The 25,799-nt window shown below is 30.3% G+C and overlaps 4 protein-coding genes across 8 annotated transcripts; 2 read left to right on the top strand and 2 right to left on the bottom strand.

Moving 5' to 3' along the window:
• Positions 1-160: 160 nt before the first annotated feature.
• Positions 161-2,724, top strand: LOC111032611 (INO80 complex subunit E-like). The gene is made up of 5 exons (XM_022313003.1): positions 161-349; positions 438-557; positions 624-808; positions 1,971-2,103; positions 2,375-2,724. The coding sequence occupies exons 1-5, from the start codon at positions 347-349 to the stop codon at positions 2,603-2,605; spliced, it is 672 nt and encodes a 223-aa protein (XP_022168695.1). The 5' UTR covers positions 161-346; the 3' UTR covers positions 2,606-2,724.
• LOC111032613 (ras-related protein M-Ras-like) lies at positions 2,619-9,778 on the bottom strand. The gene is made up of 5 exons (XM_022313007.1): positions 9,760-9,778; positions 7,852-8,100; positions 4,599-4,752; positions 4,359-4,521; positions 2,619-3,184 (listed from the first exon to the last, which is right to left on the bottom strand). Exons 1-5 carry the CDS (start codon positions 9,776-9,778, stop codon positions 3,104-3,106), a joined length of 666 nt encoding a protein of 221 aa, XP_022168699.1. The 3' UTR covers positions 2,619-3,103.
• Positions 9,779-11,229: 1,451 nt separating this feature from the next.
• Positions 11,230-24,722, top strand: LOC111032608 (GATOR complex protein WDR24). Of its 3 annotated transcripts, XR_002604321.1 has the most exons (13): positions 11,230-12,081; positions 12,178-12,297; positions 12,876-13,098; positions 13,167-13,380; positions 13,445-13,693; positions 13,760-13,917; positions 13,985-14,192; positions 14,254-14,644; positions 14,700-14,980; positions 15,056-15,355; positions 16,932-17,141; positions 18,739-18,875; positions 24,148-24,188. XR_002604321.1 is itself a non-coding variant. In XM_022313001.1 (11 exons), exons 1-10 carry the CDS (start codon positions 11,925-11,927, stop codon positions 15,341-15,343), a joined length of 2,289 nt encoding a protein of 762 aa, XP_022168693.1. In that variant the 5' UTR covers positions 11,230-11,924; the 3' UTR covers positions 15,344-15,355; positions 24,148-24,722. The 3 variants fall into 3 exon arrangements, 1 of the variants encoding a protein (XP_022168693.1); XR_002604322.1 differs by lacking the exon at positions 16,932-17,141; XM_022313001.1 differs by lacking the exons at positions 16,932-17,141; positions 18,739-18,875 and having other exon boundaries at positions 24,148-24,722.
• On the bottom strand, positions 15,780-18,870 carry LOC111032612 (ras-related protein Ral-a). Of its 3 annotated transcripts, none has more exons than XM_022313005.1 (5): positions 18,759-18,870; positions 17,257-17,391; positions 16,972-17,180; positions 16,121-16,295; positions 15,780-16,045 (listed from the first exon to the last, which is right to left on the bottom strand). In XM_022313005.1, the coding sequence occupies exons 2-5, from the start codon at positions 17,359-17,361 to the stop codon at positions 15,929-15,931; spliced, it is 606 nt and encodes a 201-aa protein (XP_022168697.1). In that variant the 5' UTR covers positions 17,362-17,391; positions 18,759-18,870; the 3' UTR covers positions 15,780-15,928. The 3 variants fall into 3 exon arrangements, with proteins under 3 accessions (XP_022168697.1, XP_022168698.1, XP_022168696.1); XM_022313006.1 differs by lacking the exon at positions 18,759-18,870 and adding an exon at positions 18,395-18,512; XM_022313004.1 differs by lacking the exon at positions 18,759-18,870 and adding an exon at positions 17,646-17,777.
• Positions 24,723-25,799: the final 1,077 nt, after the last annotated feature.

The following is a 25,799-nucleotide window of genomic DNA, read 5'->3' as shown; positions in this document are numbered from 1 at the left end:
ATATCTGATTGGTCGATTCAAATTTGCCGCGGTTTTAAGTTAAGGCAAAAATTGTTAGATGGCAATCATGATACACGTATCATCTTTAAAGAACACTATTCTTTGCTCATTGCTTGTTCACGATTACACAGCGGCTATTCCAAACTTCCATCAAGAATACCCCCCCCCCCCCCCCGTGGTTACTTGGACCTCATTTCACTATTTTTGTGATCACAAACCTATTTGAGATCCACTGAAATAATTCTTATTTGTTTTTATGCCAGTCCATTATTACCTGTTGATAACACACAGATAACGATTTGTTTATACTTTATGTTTATTTAAGTTATTAATTATTGTTTTTGAAATGGTAAAGTTGTATATGTTTTTTAAATTTGTTATGTTTAATACTTTGTGTTCATCCTCGTATTTATGTTATTTTTGTTGTTGTTGCGTAGGGTTCGGAGAGCCCAAAAACGGTCACCAACGAAGAAACGTTTGATGAGAACAGTTTGGCTGAGGCCAATGCCAAAGAACAGTACAAAGAAATGAAAAGAAAATTGAGACTTTTGGTCTATGTGTGTGCCTTACAGTATCACCTCATTGTTCACACATTTATTTATTTGTTTAATTTTGTATTTAAGGAAAATGAAATCTTTCAACAGACCCTGAAGACCACCCAACGGAAACTCCTGAGGGCTTCTCGAGATAAAAATGCTCTACTAGATAGGCTAATAAAGTATGAAATGGTGGATCTCAGTAGTAGCGATGATGAACTGACTGAATCATCGGACGAAGGCGATTCTATCAAACCAGAACCTAATAAGAAGTAACTAATCAACTTTTCTTCCGCTATACTGTTCTGTTGTATAAAATAATGTCTAATAATACACTCAATATTTATGTTTTGAAGAGTACAGATGAATGTTAGATACCTATGCATGTACAAGATGTATATCTCAACTTCTGAACTTGAGTAAATAGTCGTTCTTATTCTTATAGTTATCGCCCAACTATAAACAAACATAATAAAATACATTTTAGATTCCAAATGAAATAGATTACAGGAAAATCGATTTTTATAAAACTTTATAAAAAAAGAATAATCTTACTCATAATTATTTCTATCAAATATTTAAAAAATATAAGCTATTTGATTTTCATCAGACCAACGCTGTTGTTTGGTGGTTAACCTTATGAATCAATATGAAATTTATAAATTAGAGCTCTATGTCAGTATCTATGTTGAAGCAACTTTTTTTTTTAATTTTAGAGCAATTTGCATATTTAAATAACTTTTGAATTTGAATATTTTCAGCGTTTAAATATTAAATTATAGAAAAAAGTCGACAATATAACAAAGATTTACTCATTTATAAATTGTATACCTTATTCATATTTTTTGATGTGAAGATAAACAATGAATGATATATAGCATTTTTGTATAATAAGCTTATTGATGTTTAGTGATTTTAACATTTTCTTGAAAGTATTAGCTGCCCAATATGAGGCTCAAGGGTTAGGTATACTTAAACACCGTTTCCTTTTTTGGTATTTTGAAAGAACTGCCAGGATGTTTAAAACAATCTCAAACATTGACCCAAAGTTCAATTTTAGTTCCAAAAAAATGTAAATTTGGTATAGAGACAACAAATCAATGTTTAGTGACCTATTTAGTAATTATAACTTGAAAATAAAATCTTCAAATACTTACTTTTTTTGTTATTAGCTTCTTGTATATAAAATTAAGCTCTACAGTTATTATGAAAACAATATAGATAAAAACGAAATACTTACTTACTTAAATTATAAAAATTTAAAATTAAGTTAAATTGGTTTTTCTTTTATATTAAGTTGCTGTGTAAATTTAAAGTCAAAAAATAAAATAAATATTTAGAGCCGTAAATTTGCAATTCATTTTCAATAAATCAGTATTTTATAAAGTAAAAACAATGTCTTTGAACGTTTCTAATTTATTCACATGTACTTAGGCGAAAAGATCCACCGGCAAACAACTCTTCTGGTGGAACTAGTAAACAATCTATCAGTCCCCAAAGGACAACTCCAAATCCAGCCAAAAAACGAAAACCTTCTACTCCAAAAGCTTCAAAGTCGGCACCAATGGTAAGTCATTCTATTTACTAGCAATTTAAAACTTGTGCTATTGTCAGAAAAGATGGAAACTAAGTCTATCATGATACTGATTAACTTTCCAGCTTACCACATCTTCATTTTCATATTTTTCTTCACACATATTACGCCATATATCTTTAGAATTTAACTTCTGTTTTTATATTTCCTTATTTCCTAGAACATTTAATTCAAGTCTTTATATTTTGAAAATATTTATTGTGAAAACTATGAGTAAAGTAAAATAAAAAAAATAATTTTTCAGCCACTTCAATCGAATGAGCCTCATTCTAACAGTGTATTGTCAACAGCTGAAAGCAGTAAAAAAATGGGCGAACCAAAGTCAGGCAACAATTTTGGTCAACACAGTTTAAAAACAGAAATGTTTAATGACACTTTTTCAGTAAAGAGTGAATCAAACAGTATGTATGACATAGACACATCACCTAACAACACTGCTGAGGACATGATCAGTGTCGATAGTATTGGAAAATAATTTACCCAAAAAATTCATTTTTTTGTGAACTTATATTTTAATGTTTAATATTGTACATTACATCTGTAACAACATGTGTATATAGGTTGTATAAAATAAATGTAATTTTAAAATGTAAAGCATTTGAAAAATGTTGTTTTACTTTCAGTCTGTCGACCATTGTAAAATCACAATTATTTATACTCTGTATAAATTGTTCTGACATTACTTAAACTTATACCATAAAATGTAATTTAATACATAAGAACTGTTATGTATATTATGTAAATCTGCAAAACGGTTTCAAAATAGTGTTCAGACTTGACTTGGTGTTACAATCTTATTTGTGTACAATTTCGTACACAAATAATATTATAATCTTAAATTATTGACTTAAAATACTAATATCGCTGGTTATAAATTAGGATTATTTTTATTTTGACTTATGCTAAATTTGACATTTGTTTTCATTTCTTCAGGCACTTTCACAATAATATGATGTTGGCAAGACATTGTGGTTTACATGATTAAGCATTTAGGACGTCTACGGCGACGGTCCTCAGATAATTCTTTAGGATGGTTCCGTATGATGCGCACCACCTGTAGGGGAGAAATAACCAGTTATTAATATATAAACCAAGCTGTTTGATATTAGTCAATTCTATACAGCTATATAGGAGAACAATTTTTAGACAAAATGTGTCCATTGATTGCTGTTTGTTAAAGGTTGACATTTACAAAACTATGTTTTAGAATATAATGCTGTTTGTAATTATTTGTATATTATTATATGCTAAGTTTGAATTAACAGATTGTGTTAAAAATTGTAATCGTAAGATATTTTCTGCTATAAGGAAAAACAAAAAAAAATGTTCAATTAGATTTGATATCCTAAAGTATACATGTAATATCATTTTACTCATGTACATTTCATACTACAGACCGGTTTTAAAAAAATTCTGCACTTCATTTAAAATTAGATCATACTACCACACTAGTTTCAGCATGAAGGTAAATTCACATTTATTTACTGCTTTGATACTATACAAACAATTTTATTTTATTCATTTGCTTCCTAAGTTCCGAACCTTTTAAGTATAGGCGTGCAGCACTGTGCATACAGGGTTTACTAGGTGCACTGTGGTACACCTCGTTGCCTATGACCATTTTTATGACTTTTATTCATTCTGGCCTCTGGGGCTTTGTATAAGCTACAAAATAAATGGAATCGCATATTTTTCCTTTTCAAATTTTCGGGATTTTTGTCAATAATCTACGAATTCTAATAGTTTTTATGAATTAATATTTTGCATTGAATTTTTTTATTGGGAGAGGGGAGTAGGTTAGGTTTGTTAAGGCTCATTTTCTTTGGCACACTTCAAATTCTTGGGCACCATGCAAGCATATGCTTGTATCTATCTTACACTAAATGTAAGACAGTCATTTTTAATTCACTTATAAGTTATAATTTTAAAATGCTAGTAATACAATTTGTTACACAGGTAGTTAGTCCGTCATTTTTGACATAAAACAGACAATTTTATTATTACCCATTCATTCTTGACAACATTGTTGTACATATTGGGAAGGGTGCACCTATGGCCCATGGTAAGACTTTAGATTGAATTCAATTATTTGCACATAAATATAACTACCCCCTCCCGGTTCTTAAAAAAATGGGTTAGGCTCATAATGAAAATAATTCCTACATATATATTATAAGACACGAAAAGTAATGATAAAATAATAATAATAATAACGTAATTGTGTAAACCTCGTGAAAAGCGCCGTCAATATTTTGCGGTGGATCTTTGGCGCTGGTCTCCATGTATGGCAAATTCAATCTTTCAGCCATCGCGCGACCTTCGCTCTCGCTAATCTTGCGCAAGTGCACCAGGTCCACCTTGTTGGCCACCAGAAGTATTGGATATTCGTCTCTGGAAAAGGGTATAATATTTTTGTTTTTACTATTCATTGATGGCCGTCCATTCACGGTCCCACTGTATACACTCACCTGTCTTTGACCCGAAGTATCTGAGTGAAAAAATTAGGAACGTTTTTGAAACTGTTCGGGTCGGTGACCGAATAGACAATCATGAATCCATCTCCTTTTCTCATGTACTGCTCTCGCATCGCGCTGAACTCCTCTTGACCGGCTGTGTCCAATACTATGGACAAAACAAATATGAACATTAATGAAACATTAGTGTTAATCAACCGAGATGAGAAGCGATCGTACGCGGCTTCGAGGTGAATGTGGATCTATCAACATTGTCCTACACCTATACTGACTCACTGGCTACTATGTACATACGTTTTTATGATTTTTATAAATTAAAATGCTAAAATGTTTCGAGTAAGTATACCTATTGGCTATTTGATACTATAGTTTTTATGGAAAAAATCTAATTACCCATAATTTCTTATTTTCACATTTCTCTTTGAAAGCATGTATCAAGTAGTGGGTATTTAAATGTTCAACAATATATTGTGGTAATATGCAGGGTGATTTTGTAACTAGTCGGTAGTCAACCAATTTCTATGAACCTTTTAAAATAATTAGTTTTAAATTGTTGTTATTCGTAACTATTAAACTATGAGTGTAAAAAATACCACATTTCAACGCAGAAAACAATAACAAGGATACATTACAATATTTGTATGATACGTTTAAATTTTAAGATTTATACGAAAATTGTATGATCAATAGTAACTGAGACGAGAGATGGTCACTGGCCTTGACATAAACAAATCTCAAACCAGAATGATTTCAAGTTTTTCTGTAGAAAGCTCCTAGAATGCTTCAGCTATTTCCTTTAAGACTGGGAAAATTATTCCAAAAAAATAAAGTACAGAAACCCACTATGCCACGTATAGTATTAAATTGACTTCAAGCGTCATTGATGAGTAGGTAACTGTACGGATGGGTACAGTTAAAATATCGTCGTAAGTAAGTACTGTAAATAGGTTCAGGGATTAAAGAACTTAAAACTTAAAATTAATTAAAATATTTTGAAAATAACAATATAATTAACGGGCCAATAGTTTCAAGTCGCTACGGTTAACATTTTTTAAATAGTTAGAGGAAAATATCGTTATTTTATTTCATAAGAAATGTACCTTAAAAATTAATTGTATTCGAACATTTTAAATAGATCATAGATACCAGTAACAACAACTTATTATGAACAATAGCTTGTATTTTAAAGTAGTCTTAGGTAGGTATTAACATTTAAAATTGTATATGATTTTATTATTATTATTGTATTTGCAAATTGTCGAGATTATGACAAACTTTCGGAAGCGTATCAAAAACAAATTGAGCCTATGCGTATTTTCGATCATTTAAAATTGCTTTAAGAACAACTTACGGAGCATCTTGTAAGTCGACCAAGCATAGAATATACTACAATGTATTATTGTTACAATATTAAGTATAACATACGATATATAAGTACCTACCTAAATATCGTAAAATAGTATATTGTACATGTTTATACCTATTACTTATATTTTAGTCATTGATGGGTCCCCCGCACGGCGCACGTTAAGACTAATAATAACAACAGGTAAGTATATGTTATATATATATTATTTGATGGTATAGCGTATACTAAAACAACTATCCAAGTACAGTTGGCGCGCGCACACGGCGTATTTTTTATTGCACGGGGACCTATATTGTACTTCGACGACTTGTTTAAGTCGGTCATAACTCATATTATGTACATGTATTATTATACGTCATGTACGATGTATCTATAATTGCTAATGCGTTTTAGTGACATGCGTGCTGTAGACACCCATCGACCTAACAGACGCGGTGCGGCTGCAACACCTAAATACAAATATAAATTATATATATACATAGAAGTGGTAATATAATAATAATAATAATACGCGTGTATGTGATGTAATGGGATTTAAACAATATAAAAATGTGTGCGTGCGCGTGGTTGTGTTTTGTTTTAGTAACGAGTACAGCGTTTCACACTATGTGTGGCTGGCATTTTTTTTTTCATTTTTAAATTCGGTATCATTCGCGTGGCTCGGTCGCCCATTATCCGCACGTTATAATGGCGATGTACCTAAAACTTTTCGTCGGACGTTTGCAGATCATCAATGATTGCGGCTAGCTAGGGGTGAGTAATAATTGGAATTAAGTCTAAATCGTAAATAACACTATAATTTTGTGTCTAAATGACCCCCCCCCCCACACTAAAAAATAGTAAGCAAAACGAACGAAAACTACTTTTCCACTTCTGGTGCCACAAGAAAGCTCTCGCGTATACTCAAATTTTATCCAATCATATATTTAAGAAAATTTTCTGTTCAATATTTTTTTTTTGATTCGGGATGAACCATTTATAAATAGTACTAATAATATGCGAGCTTCCAGTTTATAAATGTGTTATTTTTTCACACTGTCAATTTGTCAAATGAATATCGGTGTTATTTTATTCTGTAGCTAATAAAAAATTAATAGTTGGTTTCCGAAAGAATATGTCTTTATTCGTTACACTAATAATTGATACCTACCTAAATTATAACTTCATTATCGTTGAAAACTTGTACCACGGGGTTGTTACAGTTACGTTGTTACAGTTACATTATTGTTGGATTAAAAATAATGAAATATTAGTACTCGGTTAGTTTGACACATTTTTATCAACAATACAATTTCATTACAAAGTAATCGATGTGCACATAATTACGAACGACATAAATAAAACAGGTATATACTCTCGTTATTATTATTTTCATACATTTTACTGGAATTGACAGGCTTCTGTAATCGATATGCCTATATATATTTTGAGAAGATAGTGAAATACCCTAGGCCATATTGGCAATGATTCATAGATATTGATTTATATACATAGATAGCATAATACGCATAAGCATAACTTGATACAAATTATAAACTACTTTTGTGTATGCCATGTACTACCTACCTTAACCTAATAAATAAGTTCGATTCTCATATCTCAGTACAGTAATATAGTAGTTATTATATAATAATACACTCCACATTATGATAGTAATTACAACCTACTACTTATACCGACTGTAAGCCTATAAAAATACGATATTAATAACAAAATATCGGATTTTGTAATTAATTACAACACAATAAAACCAAAACGTAATTTTATTACTATGTTAGTACCTTCCTGTCGTTGATTTATAAATAATTTTTTTTTTTGAACTAGTGTACATTACATACATGCTATCATTGTCTTATTATATTTTTCACAATTATTTACCGTCGAGCACGCAAAATTCATCGTCGACGCACGTGTGTTGAATATAGCTGTCCTCGATAGTCGGATCGTAATCGGCAACAAACATTTTCTGGAAAAATTGAATGGTGATCGCGCTCTTACCCACACCGCCGTCACCGACCACTACCAGCTTATACGTAGGCAATGGATGGTTGGGGGCCTGGGTTATGGCGCGCCGATGGCGGGTCAACTCTTGTTGGGTCGTGTATGCGAACCTCGACGACAGTTTGTCTAAAATAATAATAATTTGAATAATGTTAATAGGTAATATGACTTATGTACAAGTGGTATAACTAATAAGCAACTAGTTGTATTATCCGACTTCCCCAAGACTAAAATTAATATAATAATATCTTTCTATCGTTTTGCTTTAGTTGAATAATATTCACAATTACGATGATTTTTAACTTTTTAATTCTAGATATATTCTTTATGTTAGACAGATTCAACGAATACCTAAACGTCGACGTAAATTCAATGACTGATATTCGCCTTTAATCTTCATATGTTTCGTGACTTGGTTTTAACATAAAAAATATGTCCAGAGTCATTAATGCAAATCATACAACTAATAAGTGCAACTGTACTAAATTTTTATTTTTTTAGACTGAGTGTAGGCCAAAATTAAAAATTCTCAGTAGTTTTCGAAAAACCAACAAAATATTTGATAATATAAATTTTATTTGTTTGTGTAACTTAAAAATTAATAACCGTAGACATTTGAAATTTTCCGTAAATAGAAAAAATAATATTTTTGAGTTATTTATAGCTTATATTCTGTATATTTTTAAAAATTATGGTCGAAAATTATTTTTTCAGTTTTTACTTAATAAAAAAGCCTGAAAATGTGATGCGAGGACCTCTTTAATATCAGTTTAAAAATTTTCAAGATATACAATATACATAAGTACAATTATTTTTATACGCATTTTCATTTCAAATTTTGAAAAAATAAGTAATTACCACCCTTTTCTAACGAGTTATAAAGAATCTATTAATATAATTGAAATCAGTCTAGTAGTTTTTAAACTTATAGAGAACCAACAAACAAACATTAATTTCTGTATATATAAGAATATGTATAAATTAGTGAGAGTAATAATAATGATACCGATAATTGATAATAATTATATCAGTTATTAACATGAACGGGACGTGCGAGTTGAAACAAAATTCGATTATTATTTATTTTTATAATAAAACACGATGGCGGTTTTTTATCTTTTTTAAGGGTGAATGAGAGGGTTCTGATAGAATTTGGCTGTAATATCTAATATCTATGTATAGAAAATAGACATTTGACACCCGATGGTACTTACCACTAATGGGCGTTTGGGTTTGACATCCGTAGACAAACTTTTAAGACCAGATTAATTTATATATCAATTTTAATATAATAAATCTATGTACTGATCAGAAATTGATACAAAATATAAATTACACGTAAAACACGTCATACCACAGCTCGTTCTCGAGTTACCCAAATATCATAGCAAAAAACATACTTACAAATTTACATAGGAACTTTTGTAGAATTTCAAAAATTATATCTGATAAAAATCTGTACCAACTGTCAAATAATAATTGTTGGTCACAGAAACATTAAACAAGGAAATTGAAGTATTATAATGTGATACATTATTATAATTTTAATCGATATCAATGAATAATTTTTAGTCAAAATGAAGCAGAAACATTGAATTTTTTAAAAAGCTATATATCTTGCAGTAAATAACTTAATAAAAATTTGTACACTTATATTATGTAGTATAAGAATGTTATAGATAAAAATGAATATATAAACCTACAGAAAATATGTTCTTTAATATTTCAATTTGTTACAATTATTATTGCTTTGTCATCAGTAAATTATTCACTTGCAGTAAATACCATCGGCAGCAAATATCATTATATAGTTGACTATATAGGTACACCTACTTAAATAAAAATTATGTGAAACTCAAAATTGCCCCTCTTCTTTCTATTTTTTACCACTTTGAAATATTGCCAAAATAACAAAAATATCATTAAGCTAGTTAATATATTACATTATGAAGATACGTTTGACTCTTGTCTGTAATGATTATGACTATGTTTACGGACGTAGGATAATTTAAGTAGGACCTTACCATTACTTATATAGAAACTCTGTTTATGGTTTACATTGTGTGAGTTATTTTTATTCAAAGTGCTATAAATTTAAGCGAAAACGGTTAAAATAAAGGTTACTTCTTATATAAGCTACCATTATAATGTTAACAATAATGAAAAAAAAGTTTGTAATTTTATCATGAGGATAAAATCTACACCACAGTCTGACACTTTTTATTTCCAGCTGATTATATTCAGATAAATCATAAATGAAATCAATAGAACTCTTGTTTATAATTTAAACAGTATTATTTCTATCTAATCGAATATTTGTTTGTTTCTTTATTACCAATAATTGATGGGTATCTAATGTTCTTTTGGTTTTACATCTGCATAATATCTACTTTAAATTAAATAGCGATTGAGTTTTATGTACTTTCTTTCAACACCTATACTAGTAAATTTAGGTAAAGAATTTGTAGTTATCTAGTGTCTTGTAAATTATTAGCAAACTTGAACATTAGTAAAATATATTAATTTATTTCCTACAATCTGGTTTTTGAACCAAAAAGTTTTTGTTTTCTAATATTTCTACTATTTAAAGCATAAAATCCAAAGTAAAAGTTAATAATGGTAGTCAAATATATTATTGTCTATTGTTTAGTTAGTATTCAATTACCTTGTATAGTACTGACAGTATCGTATAACAATATTAAAAAAACATGGTTTGGTAATAGTTATTTTTCTTTCATATATTAATCAAAAAGTAAAAAGAATGAGAAAATGTACTGTTGCTAAACAACTAAAAATTCAATATAACTTTCAAAAGATAAATTTAGATGGATAAAAAAGACAAAACAAAGTACACAATCTTTTTCCTTTGAAATGTATGACTATACTAAAAAACTATGAATAAACGGTAAATTTATTGAATTGAAAGATCAATGAATTATTACTTATAATGTAAAAAACTCAAGTATATAAATAAATAAAAGGATTCGATACATTTAATAAATTATATATTTTGTCATAGTGACACAAGATTATAATACTCTTATCAGATTTTCTTAAAAAGTAAAGTTCAATTTCGGATTTACGATATCACTTCATTTATGACGATTATCCTATTTTCGTCAGAAATAGAAACACTTAGATTCCGAGCTAGTTTGTACACTCGAGCAGTATAAGGTACTCTTCATTATTTATTAAATATACGTCTATGCTTACCAGCAGCCGGATCCGATCTACGTGATCGAACTGGCAAACGTCATTGCCATGGCCTGGGCTGGGTCGACGGCGATCGAGCTGCGGATGGACCACAAGTTACGGGGCAAGCGGACAATTTCAACTCCTCAGGAATTTAGAAAATATCCTAACGCATTTCGTCAAGATAAGCTTGGATGTCGGGTCGTCGCACGCGGCACAATACACGGACCACACGTCGTGACGTCGTCTGAGTTTCGGCGATATAATGGTAATAGTAATAGTAATAATAATAATATTGCGAATACAACGGTAGACAGGCGTAAAACAAAAATCGAATAAAACAAAATAATAATATATTTATATATATATGCGCTTGCGTGTTTTCCCCGTTATCAGTTGCGCCTCCTGGAGTGCCTGGACCGATTGATAAGGTGCGGTAGCGAGAGAACGATGCGGTGCGCATGCGTGACGACCAAAAATCAAATTTCCATAGACTCCGCCACTGAGATAATCTGGATAGATAACAGAGTCATTGAGTCATTCCAACAGGCGGTATTGAGATAACGTTTCGCGGTTCCCAAACGAAAAACACGTCCTACCATAATCTTTTCTGTTTTTCAAACACGATATTACATAATAATACTGACGTTTTTGCGTTTTGCGAGTTTAATTATTATTTATACAACTCATCTGGCACGGCAAACGCTCAAGTACGACTCTCGACAAATGCGTTTTCCAAGGCCCGACGACAACGTACGATGACCGCAGTTGTACCCGCCGCTGCCGAAACCGCTTCCGCCTCCACCGTCGTTGCCGTTGCCTCCAACGGCAAGGGACACATCTTGCACGACGGCCCTGCGTATTCGTTGGCGCTCAACAAGGAGCACACTCACGTAGTCGTTGCCGGCAGAAATGGTAACTCGTTTTTTTCTTTTGATTTGCCTTTTTTGGTTGACGATACTTTTTTCCTCGTTGTTGTGTCTAGTACATTAACCATCGTTTTATTTCCAGTTTTCAAGGTGTTTCTCATCGAACAGGGAGGCTTTAAAGAATGTGTCAACTTGCGCTGTGGGAAAACATCGAGTGTACAGAGTTCGTCGAGCATGGATGTAGCTTGGAACCCGGCAGACGGTAAGACTGGCAATGCCCTTTTTTATTTATTTATGACATGATAATCATGAGATTCAAAAGTTGTGAGAGCCATATCCATAAAATATAATTTATCACTCAATTAAATAGTATGTATATTTAAAATTATAGAATATTACTACCTGATTTTTACTTGGTACCAACATTTTTTCATTTTGTCATCTAAAAATAAGGTTATAGTCATATAGAGAGTAATTCACTTGACCAATTCTATTGATTTTTATAATTCAGTAAAAATTAAGATAATTGTATCTCTCATACCTGGAAATATGTGGATTGATAGTCACCCACGGATTCAAAATCTTAACAAAAATCCTCCTTTCCCTACATATTTGGTATCATTAACCTTTAGTTCTCATTTTAAAAATATGGAGAAAAAATCATTTTTCAACTGTATATACATAAAATTAAATTATATCTTGGTCTACTGAAACCGTAAATTCTACAACTTCCAAATTTGAATAATATTCTGTTCTATTTGCAATGTACCATCAATGTGCAGTAGAAATAATTTTATTGTTATTGTTTTCAATTTTGGCTTATTTTATTTCTGCCTGTAGATAACGTTTTGGCAACAGCTACTACAGGTGGTGCGGTAGTTACGTGGAACTTGAATCGATCATCTAGGAATAAACAAGACCACATTTTTTATGACCACCGGAGAACTGTTAACAAAGTTACATTTCATTGTGTTGAACCCAATCTGTTGATGTCTGGCTCTCAAGATGGCACAATAAAATGTTTTGATTTGAGACTTAAAGAAGCTCCTAAAACTTATTCCAGGTAATTTTATTATTTGGTTATATTAAGTTTAATCCTTATACTGTATCAAATTGATTATTTTATTTCAGCGATTCAGAGAGTATTAGAGATGTTCAGTTTAGTCCCCATAACAATTATGTATTTGCTGCAGCTTCGGAAAATGGCAGTATCCAAATATGGGATACAAGAAAGGCTGAAAAGTGTCTGAATAAGTTTTCTGCTCATAATGGACCAGTATTTTCTTGTGATTGGCATTCGGAACTTCAATTTCTAGCAACTGCCAGTCGTGACAAGTCTATTAAAGTAACTTATTTGGCTTAACCTGTATTTATCATGATAAATAAAATAAAATTCTACATTGTTATAGGTTTGGAATGTTACAAATAAACCTATTGCTGAATACACAATTTGCACTATTGCCCCAGTCGGACGAGTTAAGTGGCGGCCTTATCGTAGATATCACTTGGCGTCTAGTGCTTTAGTTCTAGATTCTGCCATTAATGTTTGGGATGTGCGCAGGCCTTACATTCCTTATGCATCATTTGCTAAACATACAGATGTAGCAACTTGTATTGCTTGGAAAGGAGATCCTTTTGTACTCTTATCCACAAATCGAGTAATATATTATTTGACACTTATGAAAACGCAATTTATTTATATTAAATATAAATTGTAATATTAGGATAGTACTTTGCATCAAAATTTCATAAGTGAAGCAGACTTGCCCTTAGAGAGTGCAAACCAACAAGGAATGGCTATTAATAGAGATGGTGATCTTGTATTTTGTTGTCCGGTTAATTTAAACAAAGTTGAAATTCAAAAGTCTAAAGAAAGTTCTAGGTAATATATTTGTTCGGGTTAAAATGTAATTGATTTTGATCATGTTGTAAACAATGTATTTTTATAGAAAGACTTCAACTACAACTAGCGGCGAGGAAGAATTAAACACATCAAGTGAGATGAATGTATTCCGTGATCCAAAAATTATCATGTGTTTATCGGATGAAACGGAATGTATCCAAACGTGTGCTATCCAATATAAACTTATAGGAAGGTCAATAGGAGAACTCTGTGACCACAATGCTGGCGTTGCTTCCAGTGTTGGAAGAACAACTGTAAATTTTTTTTTAGTAATTATTAATATCAAACAGCTCTAAAAGGATATTAACCATTTAGGTATTTTTGTTTTGGAATGTCTTACGAATACTGTATGATCATCGTGTGTCTCTAATGGCTCTCAAAGAGGATATTATGAGTAGCTCAAACATTGAAAGCAGCTTTGATGGGGACAACCAGATTGGTTCTCTCAGTGATGAAGATGGTTTCAGAGGAGATAAACCTTACCAGTTGGGAGATTTCTATTTTGGCAATGCAGAAATTGATCCTTTAGATGCTGAACATGACCAATTTGACTTCATAGGCTTACAAATGGATAGCAAAACTGTAGAAGAGGATAACGATTGGGAAGTACCTGTAGAATCGATAACTTTAAGACATGAAATCATACATGAGCCAATCGTTAACGATCCCTACATTCCTAACTCAGCGCCTTTGGCAAAAAAATTAAGTAAGAATTAAATACCAGTGGTTTTGAATTGGCACTGAGCATTAAAATTTTACAGATAACCGCATAACTTCTGCACCACTATTGCGAATAACATCTCCAGCTAAATTTGACATGTGGAATCCGTCAGAAATTGTTGCCAAAGCTCTTCGCCACCATGTTGATGAAGGTGATGTACAAACAGCGGTCTGCGCATTAATTGTTTTGAGTGATGAAATTAGAAGTGAACTAACCCATCCCAGACATCCCTGGCGTCTTTTACATGGTGAAATAGAATGTTGGTGGTTAAATTATCTCGAATTACTAAAAAAATTCAAATTGTGGTCCTGTGCTACAACAGTAAGTTAATACAATTAAAATTTATGTTTTGCACTGAACAAAAGCAATAAGTGTTTTATTTTGTATTAAAATTAGGTGATCCAACTCTCACGCATTCGTAGCATATTGCAATTGCACCGTACTTCCACTTCAATTAATTTGACCTGTGGATGGTGTTATAAAGGTTTGACACGAAACAGCCGACGCTGTTACAACTGTCAGCATTCTGAATGTGCTAGGTGCGCATTATGTCAAAGGATCGTCCGTGGAATGTATACATGGTGTAGGGGATGTGCACACGGTGGTCACATTGGACACATGAAACAATGGTTTATGGAGAATAAGTTCTGTCCTACCGGGTGTGGACACATGTGTGAATATTGATCTCAATACAATGTAAGTGTTAAAGTTTTTTCTGTTTTTTTTTTCAATATTTTAAATGTGTTGTCTAGAACAATATAAATTTATATTATACGTTAAACATATATTAGTCATATTATGTTCTCTGAGAAGTAGGTAAAAAAAAACAACTCTGTACTTTAAAATGATATAATAAAATTGTATAAAAATAATACATAAAATAAATATATGTGATTGGATTTCAAATGTTATATTAAGCATTAAGCAATAATATATATATAATATATACATACACATGCAATGTGTTCGAGAAGTTTGGAAATTTCTTTAATAATTAACCCGTAATAAATATTTCTAGTCATTTGGAACACATTGGATATAATATAATATAATATGTATATATTAAAGATTAGGAAAGAAGAATCTTAATGTCTGAGAAAAAAAAAGATAATACACATCGTACTATTTAATCATATAAAATTAAAATCCTTGATATATATTTAGGAGAAAGACATTATAATCGAAATCAAAATAATTGATTGCATGTTATTAAAAATTATAATAAATAATATTGAATTAGATTCCCACAATTGTTGAGAGTTAAAGCTTTTACACTATATTACATTTCAACTTCTTTCGTCTACCTTTGTCTTTACCCTTGCCATTTGCTCCCTTCACATCTTCCTTCTTGCGAGCACGGATCTCACGCATCAAGTCAAAAAATACCTGCAATATTAAAAATAAAATTGTTAACCTCAAAATAAAGCATTTAGTTTGGTCTTCATTTGTTTTGTTACTCACCTTATCAACATTATCTCTTGTCTTAGCCGATGTTTCGACATATGGCACTCCCCATTCTTGTGCCCTAGACTGAGCTTCATTCAATGACACTTTTCTTTTATCTGTCAAGTCTCCTTTGTTACCAACTAGTAAAAAGGGGATGTTTTCATCATTTTTCACCCGTAGAATTTGTTCTCTAAAAATCAAGAAGAAATTTATTTTTATCTTATATTGAAATAAACTAGTGCCTGTTTCACTATCATTAGTATAAAAATCCTAGTTTGTTTTACCAACAAATAAGACTGGATATAATTTGCATAATTTTCCTTTTTAAATGTGGGTTAGTTAATGCTTTTGCATATGTGATTAGGTATATAGTTACAATACAGTATAACTAAATCAGTAACTAATTCTATATATTATTTTTATTAAAAAGATATTTTTTTATGCTAAAAAAAATCAAATTAATTAATATTAAAAACGGTATCATAATGCCAACTTGATAAATATTGAATAATATAATTTTTTTTTTTTAATGTATTCAAATTTAATTAACCTAAAGTAGGTGGTTATTACTTGAACAAGTCTTGTCATTTAAGACCTTATCTGTGAATATATTGCAATTATTTAGTTGAGTTTATATTATACTACATATTACCTATTAGCCTCTTTTAGGTTTGATAAATCTATCACATTATTTAATTATATAATTCACATAGGGAAGTGACAAAAAAAAAATGTTAATTTCATAATGCAAAGTAGGTTATTTATCAATTTGAATAATGATTATGTAGGTACTGTAAAGCTAATCATGACTTTATATTGATGATAGGTATTGAATCTTCTCATGTACAATCTAATATATTACGTACCTAAACTCCATTGTTGATTGAAAACTGTCATCTTCTGTAATGGAAAACACACACAAAAATCCTTCACCACTGCGGAAATAATTGTCACGAATGGCAGCATAATCTTCCTGGCCGGCTGTGTCCAGTATATCAATTTGGACTTCTTCACCATCCAAGACTACTTTTTTACGGTACGAATCAGCTTTAGTCGGTTCATAATCTTCAACAAACTATATTGGGGCGTGTCAGCTGAGGTTATCATACTTTTAAATGTTATTTTATATTGATACTTAAATTTGTACTCACCTCATCATACATGAACTGAAGGGTGAGGGCGGATTTACCAACACCACCGCTTCCCACCATTATAACTTTGTGTAGAGCTGGCTGCTGTGCATTGTTTTTCTTCATGGCTTTTAATAAAGATATGGACTGTTGGTGCTAAAAAAAAACCAGCTTGTATTAGATTTAATTATTGTGCCTGAATGCAATGAGATTCTTGTGGCGGGTCAAGTGAAAACTTCTTAGGGTCACAGCTTTCTCACTAATTACATTCGAAAATAATTATGGGAAAAAAAATATGATATTAAGGTGGTGCTACAGTGGTTTTCACCGAACCGTGTGTAAATGATTTCGTGGTGGGGGAGATGTTCGGATTTTAGATGAACAATTAAATATTAATAAGCAATGATCACCTTGTTGATGGAAAAATAATTATTGTAATGTACCTATTAAACTAACGTTAATGATTAATATTTTTAGTCTAGCAAGGGAATAATGTTAATTGATTTTCGAGAGATAAATATTGTTTACATTTCAAGTGCGTTATCATCGTCGATTGGGGTTGGTTAGTTACCGACGGTGCAAAATCGGCAGTGTGACCATACTGAGAGAATATTTCCCGAAATCAAATAAAGTTCGATTGCTAATGATCGGCTGTGCATAATTTATAGTCATTGAGAAATGCGAGCGTTGTAATAACTAATAACTATTAATGTTTATAATTTATGAACATTGAATTATTTAAACTATCGTACTTTTCAACTGATCAACTTTCTATATTTTATCAAAACTGTAGTCGACCAATGATCCTTTGAAACGTGACAATATTGAATTTCTCCCTATACACATCAGACCCTCCATAGTTGTGAATTTTTGATGTTCGTAGTTTAGGACGTTCCTAAAGTTCCATACAATACTTTTAACTTTTAAATCAACGGTTCTTAATCAAGCGTATATTATTGTATATTGGAAAACAAATTTTCTAAAAAATCATCCTTCAGTTAACAAAATTCGCATTTTTTGATTAACTATGGACAATGAAACCAACTAAATAATGTTACTTATCTAACGATTATAACGATTAAAGTTATGCTAACCCCCCGTCCAAACAATTTTTTTTTAAAACCTATTGCTACCCTTACTGTAATATCGTTATTGTTACCTTCGATCCGACTACTATATCGACGTCACACAATTACACCAGTCATCAGAAAAATAATAGTTTTATATCATACGAATTAAGAATTATAATTTTTTGAGCTGAATAATTAATTTCATTTTATTAAAAAATTAAAGCTATGGCTCGCGTACCTATAAGTAATATATATTTAAAAAATAATTTTAATAATAACAAGCTTTCAAATTAATCATTATTTTTTTCTTCGTAATCACAAAAAACTCGAACATGTTTAATTAAAATATACTAATATAATATGAGTAATTAATAACTGATCATTCTTTATATTGTTTAGGAACATATAATAAGCTCCGTCTGTTTATGTTTAGATACCGTAACGTATACGTACCAACTCAAGTCGATAAAAAAGGTAATCTACGCATAAAGTACAAAATGTCGTAAAAACGCGCACAATTTAGAAGTGGCCCGAGTGGCGAAGCGTCGACGGTCCCGTGCAAATAAATGCGTACGTAAATATAATATAAAATAATAATAATGTACATTGTCGTAACTCGTAACAATTATTACAAACCGCGCTCCGAACTACTCACTTTCAGTGTGCTGGCTTAATCGAACAGATAAACTGTGGCATAATATGGATCGTGTTTGTGTGTGATATATAAGATTTATTATAATATATGTATATATTTTAATATATTTATGTATACTCGGAAGTACACAACGCTTTGTCAAGTATTGCATACAGGGTATAATTCATCGAACATACTCGCCTACCACGACTGTGGCCTTCATAACTTTACCGTGCATTTATTTTTGATATTTTTAATTTTTAGAATTTCGAAATGTCTATAGTATATATGTGTATATATATATATACATGTATGCCTACTTTAAGACGAATTGTACCTACTCTATATAAAAAAATCGTATTACCTATATTTGTATGAAAATACTTTCAGACAATACAGTCAATAAAAATACTACCCAAAAAATTTTAATATAATTCCGTGAGTAAAGGATAATACAATGTGAAGTGTGCGGGGGGGGGGAGGATTGAGCGTGCACGGTGAATCACCATGCGTGTATGTTTTGAGTAGTTTGACTAATGATAATAAACATTTTTATGCGCGTTGACATTAAATGGAATATTTAATGTAAATTATTGTCGATTTTATACAGAGTGATTCACCGTGTGTGCTAGACCCTTTTTTCTTCAACAATGTAGTTATTTAAAATTTTATTTTTGACATTTTGAAGTATTTACTTTAAGACCATATTTTGTCATTTTTTGTACTACTTAGGAAGTGTACTGTGGTGATACAAGGTTCTGTTTTTCAAATGAAAATCCTCTTTTTGACTGTAAATCATTAAGTGGATATTTTTTTTCAAAAATGTTGATGTAGCTAATTTAAAATTTGAACATGTTATTTTTTCGTTTTATAATGTGTTTTTAGTATTAAGAATTTTCAGTCATTATAAAAGGTTTTGCAAAAATATAAAATAGGTTAAATTAATATTGGATCTAATATTACACTTGAACCTTTTTTATAAATTACGAATACTGATAGATTTGTATGGACTACTAAAATGTTCAAATTACTGCAAATATTTGTTTCGTTTGTTCAATATTAAAATGAGCTATTCAGTCATTTTAATCATCGAACTGTGGGAGTTGTCGATCATGATGATTGTCTTTAAATTTTTTTTTTACCATTTTAATAGGAATTATCATTTTTTGTGATTTCTTATTATCACAATAATTCAATGATTAGTTAGTTTATTTCTCGTCACCGTGGTTGTAATATTTATAAACGATGACATTATGCCATGTAAAAATGAACGGTTTATTATTAATTGTTCTTTATTATAAGATATAATTAATGTATTAATGTTATTGGTGGTAGTTGGTCAATTGTCGGACCACAGTAATTATGTATTTGCAAGAGTTAAAAATTATAAAATACAAAATACTGATTCCGCATATCAGATTTATAACACAATATTGCTTCAATATTGCAATATATTTTATTGCATTTGTCTCAAATTAGTCGTTTTGCATAAATCAACAGATGTGAATGCACACCCAGTCCCATAGAAAAGAGATTAAAACCCAGCACCCAAATCCTACAACATAATATGATGAGCATAGTGTCATGTTATCCTTCAGCCTTCCATACATATCGAGTTTACCTTTACTACTGTTATGTAAAGTATAACTCGTGGTATAAGTTTATATTATTTTTATCTTTATTGTATGTTATGTACTAATAGGTACATAAGATAGACGATAGTAATAGATTGGTAAAAACCCGCTTGTAAAAAATGTTAGGCAAACAGTGCCAAATATTCTCAAAATATGATATGCTTCCCTGCATGCAGGAAGTACATGCATACCTATTTTACTAATATTTATGCTTTCAACATACGGTCATGCGCTATAAACTGTAGAGTTTATTGGTAGATATACTTATATACCGATTTACAACCCATTATAATTGTTACGCCTAAACACTAACTCATTACAATTTACACTTACAAAACTGAACGAGTCGATCACTGAATCGTATAGCATTGTATCATATATAGTTGAATAGATTTCTGATACACTTATATAATATATATAGATATATTATAATGTTACGAAATTTATGTAAACACGAATTTCTATGTATATTGTAAAACATTCTACAATTCATTTATATAATGCAATGTATTTATACCTTTACTGAAAACTGAAAGCTTATTTTCAATTAAGTGGGAATAATAATATGATCATAAGGTTTTTTACAAACACAGCTAATGTTTCAATCCTATCAAATTGTATACAATTGTGTGTGAGAGGAAGTGGCAAATCGTCCATGAGAGAAAATGTAGAAACTTGATGTGTGTTTGGCAAAGTATTTATACTTTATAGTATTGTTAACAGTATTGTTTCATTATTAAATGAGAATACAACAACAGTACAACGTGTAAATGCGATGACTAGCAGACTAGACCGGTGCCGTATATACAGATGGTCCATCGTGGTGAGTGCAGTTCAACCCAGGGTGGTCTAAACTAATGTTTAGAAATCTAAAATGAATACAATTTAAAAAATACTTTGATATCTATAATATTATATAATTTTTTTAAGTAAACCGTCCAATTGAAAATATCAGTGAACCCCACAGGACTTGACCCTCAGAGGAGGTACACACTACCCCTAATCCTAGCCAGCTCGGGCCTCGGGATGATGGTACATTAATATATAATTATATAAATAATAAATATAGGCCTCTATATTTTTCCGGAAGTGCTCTTGATTTTTTGACAAGAAGTATGTTTCTCGCTATAGTTATACTGCGGTCAAGTTTGAAGATACCTAGAATTAATTTTCTCTATTATAGGTAGTCAATTTACATTTTATTTTAATGTATAACTTAATAAATAATTTAGATAAGTAATTGCTGTATATAATTAATCTTGTTTATTGCAACCTGTTTGACTTCTTATTGGAACTATATATCAATATCACTATACCAGGTTCAGAAGGTTCATAACTCTGAAGTATTGATGTAACTGTGCGTATACTTTTTATGACATAAATGCATAATATTATAATATAATTTTATTCCTACCTATTGTAGCATACAGAGTAATTCATTTAACTGCCATCTAAACAACAATTTCCGGTTTTAATTTTTTGTGATATATTTAGAGAAATGTTTTTTTCAAAAAAATTAAAATGTTTGATATTGAAATAGTCTCACTTATGTTAATTATATTTTATTCCTAAGCATAAGCAATGTTTTTCTATAGAAATCGCATTGGCCTACCGTGAGAATTTTTAAGAAGCACGGCATATTTATTTTATTCATTGACCTAATATTATATAATAGTATATAACTAATGTATATGAGATCAATGAAGGTATTTAAACTACCTAATAGAACGCTGCTATAAATGAATCATTATGAATATGTTTTATTATGTTTATTTGTTTATCTAATATTATTACCTCCAATTAATGTTATCAAAGAAGATACTCTTATATTATAATGGTTTCATATTAGAAATGAGTCATTGCTACGATAATTCATACCAATGTAGAAATAGACAAACAGGATGTCCGGATACAGTATAATATTATAATATGACTCATTTCGTACAGTCATATTTATGTTGTATACTTGTAAGAACATCATATTCGTTTGTATAGTTCTTATAAATCCATGTGTGATGTGTATATATTACTAATGTATTCTATTTATATACAGATATATTAGGATTGTGTATAGAGTTATTGTAATAATAATTATTCGAAAGCAAGCCAATAAGGCGTTGCATCGTATTATGTATACAGCGCGGGCGTAACTCCCTTTTTAACCTAAATTGCTGAAAATGTTGATGTATCTCAATTAAAATTCGTATAAGTAGATTTTGAGTTGATGAACTTTGTAAGAATTGCTAAGAAATGAGAATAATAGGTCTATGACATTGGATTTGTGTGATATGGGGGCTTATGGTTATTTGAGATTACTGATTAATATTTGTCTATAATAATTTGTAAAATGGCCTGTAATAAATACTATGGATCCAATATTACGTAAATTTTCTATTCTGTAAAATCACTTTTAACTTTTAAGGACTATTATCCTAGTACAAACGTTTTAATAACTGAGAAACTCCTTGTTCAAATTAGAAAGGTACATCGACATTTTCAAAAAAACATTCACTAAATAATGTATAGTAAACGGGGGGGGGGGTCCCATTTGAAAAATAGAAGTGGAAAAATGAGGTTAAGTAGGCTTTGAGAATTTCCATTTATATAAATATAGGTATAATAATATTTATTCAAAACGCGCATTACACCATGTTACATATTGTACTTAAATTCCTAACAAAATGTAGCATGTTACCAGATATTTTCCATTGCACTGTACTCCAAAACACATCTATGATACCTTAATTTTCCTTGTAGAGGAAAAATATCTAGTAGCATGCTTATTGTATTTATATAATTTATATGAATGACATTTTTGATAAGGTACTTTATAAAATATATGATAATAATCATGCGGCACACGTTGATACAGTATGTATAGCTGGTCAATTAGCCGAAGTAGTCTCATTTCATCACTTTCTCTGTGTATTGCGTACCTACAGGGTATGTAAATATGTATTAATAATGTAATATGTACCAAAAATATTAAATTTTATTTTGTTTTAATATTCGTTAAATTTATCTGTGTATTACTAAGTGTCTTGTTTATGTAAGACCTCGTTTTGTAGGTACGAATATTTCACTGATCCACGCAGTATCAGATATTATATAAATATAAGCTACGTTTTAATTACTAACTCACTACAAATCGCCATGTAAAATAAATGGTGACGTCGCCGGCCAATAATTAGTACCTAGGAATTATTTTTGACATTTATCGTATGTAAAATATGTAGATGAGTATATCGAATCCACACCATCTATATATTATGCTAAATATAGTGGCCAACGAATATGCTATTAACTAATAGCTGCTATGTGAGACGCAAGAATTATAATTCAAATAATATATTAAAATTATGACTACATTATTGTCATTATTTAATAACTATAAGAAATTATTTTAATAAGGCTAATAACAATTATTTTTGCGTAGAATGTGTGCCTAATAGGTAACTATAATATTAATTATTATCGATATAAAACAACGAAACAGAACATTATATTATATTATATTGTAGGAGCAAAGAGTTTCATTAAAAAAAAAGTAATTGTTATTTTATTTTTGTTTTAGTATTATAAGTAATCTGATGATAATACTGAAGCCTGAAGACTGAAGAATGTTGTCGACTTCAACTACTCATTTGATCCATATTAAAATATGAAGAAATGCGACGGATTCAAAAGCATATTTTAAAGGGGCAGCGGTTGCCTTATTGTTTTATTAGGCTCTACAACACTACAAACCCACACGTCCTATTTTCCCGTCATGAATTGTTTTTCAAACCATACGATTTCCTACTGAAAAACAATCAACTATTTTATTACTACCGTCTACCATCACAATAGTTAGTAAAAATGTGACTAAAATGATATTGAATATTAATAATACACATTATTATAGGATATTTAATCAATGCTGATGTATTTTCTTGCATTATCTTACTCGTACATTTTAATTTTACGGTGAAAAATATTTCCAGTACAGGTAGCAATATATATTTTGACTGTGTATACGAGATTTCCTAAGTCTACTTTTAATACTGCAGGAAAACTATTTGTTTTTTTTAACGTTTTACTATACATATTCGTTATGTATTTAAGATAAATTGATTTTATATTTTGTTAATAATTCTATTTGGTTTTTGGATAGCGTATATATTATTAAGTATTATATATAAATGTGTTATGTCTTATATGTATGTGCAGTATCGAGTAACTATATATATTATACTATTATCAATATAACAATTAACTAAAAAGAAATTTACCATAATAAATATTAGATACCTAAGATACGTTAATTATTATTTATTAATTCCTGAGCTATTTTAATACTAATAGCCATATAAAAAAGTTATTTATTCGTTTTATTTCTAATGTATGTCGTATCTACTATAATATGATAATTGTTTTAATTATTTCTGGAAAATTAAAATGTTATACGCATTCATAAACATATGATTGTGTGTGTGTGGGGGGGGGGGGAGTATATGATCCCGGGTGGCCTAGCCATCCTAGACAAGTAAACAACCTACGCACGTAGCCACGTAAATGCTATGCATTTAAATATTGACTACGACAGCGAAAAGAAATTGTGGAATATTAAATCAACATAATGTGCGTATTATAATTTGTGGCCATCTCGTTGAGGTTGGACCTCGCCCGCCGTATGATCATAGTCATTATCAGCGAGAAAGTTCGCCAGCGACTGCAGTAGTATAATATGTAGGTGATCAGTACTCTTAGCTTGCACATACCACTACTATAGATTATTGTGTTTTAACTGATGTTTTTTTTTTTTTTATTATTATTATTCGTTTTGTTTCAATTATTATTTATTTGTGTTTCTGCAGATAAGGCTACTTTGAATAACATAAGTAATATTCTAAAAGACAGAAATAATACAAATTTTTATGTTTAATTAATATTTATTGCTAACTGTGTGCTACTTTTGCATTACTTTTTTCCTATTTTTCATTTTCATCTCAATAGTTTAACCTTCTTAAAAAACAATTATATTTTGAAATTTTTTTTTTTTGATCCTTAAGCCCGGAAACTTTGGCCATTAGCTGTTTGTAGGGTAATTGTGATAATTTTAAAGGTAGCTAGTGGTAGGGTTTGGTATGGTAGGGTTTTAACACGTGTGTATCTATATTTTTATTGGTTTGATTTTCAAGGCGTTATCATAATATTAATAAATAAATAATACTATATTGGTGATGG

The sequence above is a fragment of the Myzus persicae genome, unplaced genomic scaffold (genome assembly GCF_001856785.1).
Source record: "Myzus persicae strain clone G006 unplaced genomic scaffold, MPER_G0061.0, whole genome shotgun sequence".
Classification (NCBI taxonomy): Eukaryota; Metazoa; Arthropoda; class Insecta; order Hemiptera; family Aphididae; genus Myzus; species Myzus persicae.
Note: the sequence above shows the minus strand (reverse complement) of the source record. Positions and strands in the feature narration are given on the sequence as shown.